Source organism: Anopheles aquasalis, chromosome 2, assembly GCF_943734665.1.
Source record: "Anopheles aquasalis chromosome 2, idAnoAquaMG_Q_19, whole genome shotgun sequence".
NCBI lineage: Eukaryota > Metazoa > Arthropoda > Insecta > Diptera > Culicidae > Anopheles > Anopheles aquasalis.
The window spans coordinates 17711054-17717500 of record NC_064877.1 but is presented as its reverse complement, the minus strand read 5'-3'; the positions used below and the strand labels follow the sequence as shown (position 1 = coordinate 17717500).

General features: G+C 49.5%; 1 protein-coding gene across 1 annotated transcript in view; it reads right to left on the bottom strand.

Moving 5' to 3' along the window:
• Positions 1–5889, bottom strand: part of LOC126580645 (tyrosine-protein phosphatase 99A-like) — a 39221-nt gene extending 33332 nt beyond the window's left edge. The window contains exon 1 of the mRNA XM_050243919.1: positions 5703–5889. Within this exon, the coding sequence (XP_050099876.1) occupies positions 5703–5799 (97 nt within the window). The 5' untranslated portion in view covers positions 5800–5889. The remainder of the gene's footprint in view (positions 1–5702) is intronic.
• Between the last annotated feature and the right edge of the window lie 558 nt (positions 5890–6447).

Here is a 6447-nt window from a genome sequence, read left to right as displayed (position 1 = left end):
CTCCATTCGCATTTCATTAATTGGATTATTAAGAAGGTGTAAATGGGTGGAGTGGGGTGGGGTGCCGCATGGAATGGCACAATGGGCATCCCCTTCCTTCCTTCCTTCCTTCCTTCCTTCCTTCATTCGTCATTTGGTAACAAAGCCCGGATCCCAAAAGGGCGCTCCACCGTGGTACGGGCATTCATGATAATGACAATGAAGGGACGGTCTACCCCCCTTCTGACTACCATCTCCATCCATCCATCCAGGGCCTCCGTCCTCAGAGATGGTACGCGACCGTTGGATGTAAATTGATTCAGTCTCGCGTTACGATTGTGCGAAAATTAACTCTAGCACTTCAACCCCCCCGGGGGAGGAGGCCAGGGGGTGGTTGTTCGGTTGGGCGGTGTGCTTACCTCGTTTGCTGTAAACGGATGCTACGGGCGGCGCTGTTTGGCGCCGGGAAACAACACGCGCCCGCGCTGCGGCCTTTTGCGCTCGTTCCGGTCCGGACGAAATGGCGTGTACCGGCGTGGTGACGGCGATGGATGAGCGTTATGGGCCTCTTTGTTGTGTCAGAAGAGAATAGAATAAGCCGAAGCCGAAGGAAGAATTTGTGGAACCGGTGCTTGAACGCGACTGGCTGGCTGGCTGGCTGGCTGGCTGGCGAGTGTTTTTAGAGTGGAAATGGGGTTTAGCTGTTCGGGGAATAGAAGGAACTGGCACCGGTGTGTCCTTTGGGCGCAACCGTTTTGTTGGAAACTCGGAAAGATTCACTAATTGGATTCATCTCTCTGTCGCAACTGATTGGGACTTATCCGAATCGTCGGATCGGCTTCAAAAAGTCGTTAGAAATGTGTCGATTCTAATAAATGGAAAGGAACGGCACAGATCCGGAATATTTGGTTTATGTAAGTGATTGCGTTGGAGAATCGTCTTGAGAGTGACCGACGATGAACCAGCCCAGTAAAGCTTTCTTAGCTCATTTTCAACGTGGATTTCACGATTGCTGGAATGTAGCACAATACATATTCTGCAAGAGTCCAGGATTATTAAGCTGTAACGTTGTACAAGGAGATGAAGAACTGGTTTCGAACTATCAGACATAAATGGCTGCTGCACAAAAAATAGCCATGAAATTGTCATGAAATGAACCTTTTGTTCTAGGTGTCAAGAACTGTGAATCCAAGCATCAGGATGCAATGACAGTACTGTTTAAGAAACATTTTTTCAACATTTCAACATTCACCACATAATGTAGTTTGATAATTTTTTTTCCATACAGCGGGGCGAGCCCGTATTTTTATTTAACAATGGAGTTTGATATCCGTGGGTTTTTTATTCATCAAAATTTCTATTAAAAATCCCTGAAACTATGCAATTGTACGTGCTACCTGGCGCCTCCATTACGAAGGGCGCCTCCATCATCGGTAACTTTGCTACATAATTTCGTTTTCGCGGCGCGGCGACTAGTTTTGGAACTGCCTTTATCTCTCTTTGACAACGATCTCTGGAAAAAGGAAATTTAATAAAGCCATGCAGCTCCAAATTATGCGGTGAAATGGCCCCGCGAACTGGTTGTTGCTGTAAACTGCGGCCTGATCCAGACGGACAGTTTCTTGTTCCAAAACAACTACGGATCTAAAAAGTCTCAACTCCAACAAGTGTACCAATGCCAAGAGCCCACCAATGACAGTCAATCAGAACCACCCATCCAAGTGAGTGCTGAAGAGGCTTGTTAATCACACATCAAACCACGGCAGCTGACAGTGGCAAATGACAGCTGATCGAACAGTGCTTAAAAGGCATTCATCTGTAAATGATGACACCGCTTAACGGTCGATGGACCACGGTTTAGGGTAAAAAATGAAAGACTATTCATTCTGCGCTCGCTAGCCGCAAGCATTGGCACAATGGCGCCGTAGAGGAATCTCAATCATTCACACAAAAGCCACCCGATTTTCCAATCGACTAGAGACCATCGAATGCCTCTTGGCAACCTGCCGGGGCGAGGTAACGAAGAATAACAAATTTAATTAACACCGAAACAGCCCGGAATCGAATTGCGTCTTGTGTCGACATCGTCAGGCCGGTTGTCGCGTGTTTCGCGTGATCGCCATCTTGCGAAAAACCGGCAAACGGTGGTCGTCGGACACCATTTGGTCGGTTGTCGATCGGTGTCACCGTGGTTTCGATTTAAACGAACCCCAAACACGAAGGAGGCGCGTCGTGAAGCCGTGGACGAAAAAGCAAAAGAGGAAGGGGAGTGACGCGGAGAGAGGGGGAACCATAATTCAACCGGAATACCTTCCACCATTCATTCTAATTCAGTTGTGATTTGTTTGCTCCGGAGTTTTGCTGTCCGGGCGGGCGGGAGGGTGGAGAAGGACGAACGAACTGCGCGTGTAAACGAGCAACACACGGTTTTCGGGGGGCCGCAGACATCGAAAAATGTTTTTCCACTTCGGTTCCACGGTGAACATCCTCCTCCTCTTTTGCCACCCACCCGAAATCAATCATTTGTAATGTATCGCCGAATAAATTGTCGACGCGGTGCGGTTCCCATCCCATCCCCGTTAACCGGTTCAAATGGCCGGAATAAACTTTCCCGGTCACCCTTTCGCACCTCCACCCCCCTTCCGGTAAGGAAGGGGGTTGATATGGAAGGGTGAACCCCAAATCCCCCTCCCCGGTCGCATCCCTTGAGGAACGTGGAAGATGAAGGAAGGGCAAGGAAGGACAAATAGGGTTTCTGGTTGAAGAGGGCCGTCCTTGTCGAAGGGTTCCGGCTTTTTACGGCGGTAGCCGCGTGTCGTGGCTGTCGTTGCGTATCGGCCCGGCAGACGCAGCGCCCAAGCACCCAAACCTCTCCGGTCCCACGGGTGGCCACAAGTTCAGCTTTCAGTTCGGGAAATGTGTATTTAAATTGCTAATATTGACAAGGATGTATCGTTCCCAGGCCACCGGCCTTCCCCCCCCCGGGCTCGGTGTATCACCCCTTCATTGTGAGTCCCTCCTACCCCCTTATCGTCCCGCGGGTGGTGCAGGATTTTGATGATGTGTTTCATCTTTTCGAACATCGCTTTTGAGTTCCTCCATTTGCTCGCTTGCTTCATCTCTCGCTCGCTCTCTCTCTGTGTTGCTCTCTTTCTATCCGTTCTTCGAGCAGCACCGTTGTGCCAGGGCCAAAACACACCAGAACCTGTGCCACGCCACGGTCGGTAGCGAATGGCAGGGGCAAACAGAAACCAGGAAACGTTTCGAATTGATTTCAGCTCGGCTCGGCGCTACCGCTCGAGAGTCAATCGAGATCGTCCGTTTTGTTTGGACCACCAAACCAGACCATCACCGGGAGGAAGAGCGGAAAAGGAAGAGATATTCAAATTGTATATAACTGTTTGTGTGCCACGCTACGGGAAATGCGCTTTGCGGGTGGGATTGCTTGCGTGACGCCATACGTTGGGCGCAATAGAGGAGAGGTCTGTTGGAACAATCGCACCGCACCCTGTAAGCATATTGTTGACGAGAGGGAGAGGCTGATTTCTGTGGTGTTGTGAGTGGATTGAAGGTTTGTAAGACCGATTCTCACCGCTGATGATGAGCCGAATTGAATTACTTAAAAATGGAAATCCAATTCAACTCCCCGTCCCGGAAAAAGAAGACGCCAATGGGATCTGGTTGTTGTCAGTGGAATTGACGCTTTAATCTGTTTGCTCCAGGCGGTTAGTTGCATGTTTTGTGTCGTTGGTTGTTTGCCTTGCGAGTGAACGATTTTTTTCGATCTATTACAAGCTTAATCGCCTCAGTGTAAACGCATCGATCGACTGTTTATGTTGTTGCAAAGCAAATACTAAAAATACTGGGCAATGTACACGTTGTAGTGAGTTTGTTTGGTTATAATTATCCTTTCCCTCCCTCTGCCAGCGATCACTCATACACTGATCGGGTATAGTTATCACTGGAATACAGTTTATCTGACCACTGGACAAACGAAGAATTCCTGCCATTTGCATTGTGGAATATTACAAATCCAAACAGGCTGTGATTGTCATGATATTCGTGTACTGACGTGGCAATTGACAGTTTCAATCGTAGTAGCGATGGAGGAGTAGGATAGTTTAATGCCTTGGAAGAAGAATAAATATTTCCCAATACATAATGGCCGGGGTGAACCACAAATGGCTTTCATAGGAGTTTAATGGATCTTCCTGCTTTAATTTTCAGGTTCTGCCGTGCTACGTGCTAGCGAAAGCTTTACAGAATGTTTGATTGGCGCAAACAAACCCATCAGGATGGAGGATTCATTCTCTTCATTTATGTAAAAAAAAACCTCCAACGTCTATTCTCTATCGAGCTCTATTGAGGTAGCGCGGAATGCGTGGTTGGGCGAAGAGCTTATCTCTTTCATTACATTAATCTGCTCCCCCGGAGCGCTAGAGGACGGCTATGGTACGGTGCCTATGCAAATCTACGCTCTGCAATGTTGATCCAGTTCATTGAGCTCGGCAGGCAGTAATCGGTAAACCATCGGCAAAGCCTAATCACCGTCTCCTAGCACCCCTTTGCCATCGCGTTTGCCTCCAACCTACAAAGCACACACAAGGGGCGTGCGTTTAGAATGATGTGGCCACTCTGGGTGCACAAAGGAAGAGGCCAATGAATTCATTACCAGCCAGTCAGTCAGTCAGCCTGTCAGGTTGATTCGTTCTCGATTGTCGTTCCCTCCCGAGGGCGCTTCTCATTTTACTTTCAAATCATTTCAACTAGAGCTTCCCCCTCTTCACAGTACTATATCCTTGACCAGAGGCTGCCAGAAGAGCAGCACGTTGATCGATAATTAGTGATCGATAAAACTCATAAAACCTGACGAACCAGTCCTCGTCGTCGTCGTTCAGTTGAGCAGAGTGATGTCGTGTGGAGAGGGGCTTCCCACGGTAGATTAAACGATGAGAAGCCTGCACCTGAGGCCGAGGACCGAGTTATGCCCTTCTATAATCCGGAAACTCAAGCGCTCCTTGGATCCATAACACTTGGTTACACTTTTGCTTATTTCCCGGGAAAAAGAGAAAGAGAGCGAGCCTCGTCAAGAGGGGTGACGTGTTCCATGGTGACAGCGCAGTGTCAATGGCGGCCTACTTGGTGGACTTCAAGTGGATATCATCACCGCATCGCTCTTAACCTCTCTCTCGCGCGCGCCCCCGGTTTTTAAGATGGTAACGGGGTAATAGCTCAGAGATGATGCTTCAAAGTTCCACGCGAACGTTTAATAAAAATCCAATAAAGGGCCACCACTCCCTCCAGGGGGACTCTGAATCCAACGAGAGACCGAGAAAAGACCGAGACGACGAGATAGCCTACGGATCTCCGGACGGATCTCGTGTTCCAAGTGTCTTATCTGTAGCTTCTCGCGGACGAGAGAACAAATGCTTGCCATGGGGGTTCAAGTGCCACGGATTGGATCGTAGATTCGTCTTCTGTCGAGTGTACTTTACGATTGACCGGCTTAGGGGGAGGCATTCGAAATCCTAGACCGGTCTGTATAGCCTTTAAGGCTACCCTGGAATCCGGTTTAAAGCCGGTTTGTTGTGCCACGCGAAAGAAAACTTTCGTCCGGAAGGATACTAGGGATGGGATGATGATAGCAGATGTTTACAGCAGCAGTAGCAGCAGTACACCGGCTCCGGTACCGGCACTGGCACTGGCACTGGCGGGTAACTTACCAAACATCCGGGACGCGCCGGAAGACGCAATGAGCGGGGCCGCAAAAATTAATCCACAGACGATAAATTTCCACTTGGCCACGATGGAACAACTCATGGTTACGGGCACCCCGATGACCGTTTCGCCTCGATTTCACCGGTGTTCGGTGTGTGTTTCGGTGAGTCGGTGGCCCAGCTGTGGACCAGCTGGTGTGGATTCCGATCACGGACGTGGGCTGCGGTTGAGGTCCACGGTCCAAAGTAGCAGCAGCCGTACCACGTACAGCAGTCGTTGGTTGATGCGAAGATGCGGCAGCAACATTAACGCTAATGTGGCTCAATATATCACACACGCCTACACCAGTGCTCCACCACCCACCCGCCGTCTACCTTTAGTGTGCCGCACACATACACAAAACACAGACAGAGGACAAGGGAAAAACCCTTTTGATGAATATTTTCACTCCGTTTGCTTCGATGTTTGTGACGCGATGCGGATGCGGTGGTGGTGGTAGTGGTTGGGAAAGCGTTGAATTATTATGCTAATTCGAATTGCACTGATCTATTATTTTGGCCACCACACACCCAAACACAGACACTGGCGAGGGTTGGTTGCGAATGGGGTTGGAATTCATATTTTGCCACCATCCCCGCAGTCTACCACCACGCAGTTCCGTGGTTGGAGGGCGCTGGAATTGTCGTCGAACAGCAGCCAAACCTTCACGGCGTGAAACTTCGGATGAAATATGGCGCTCCGTTTCTCGAG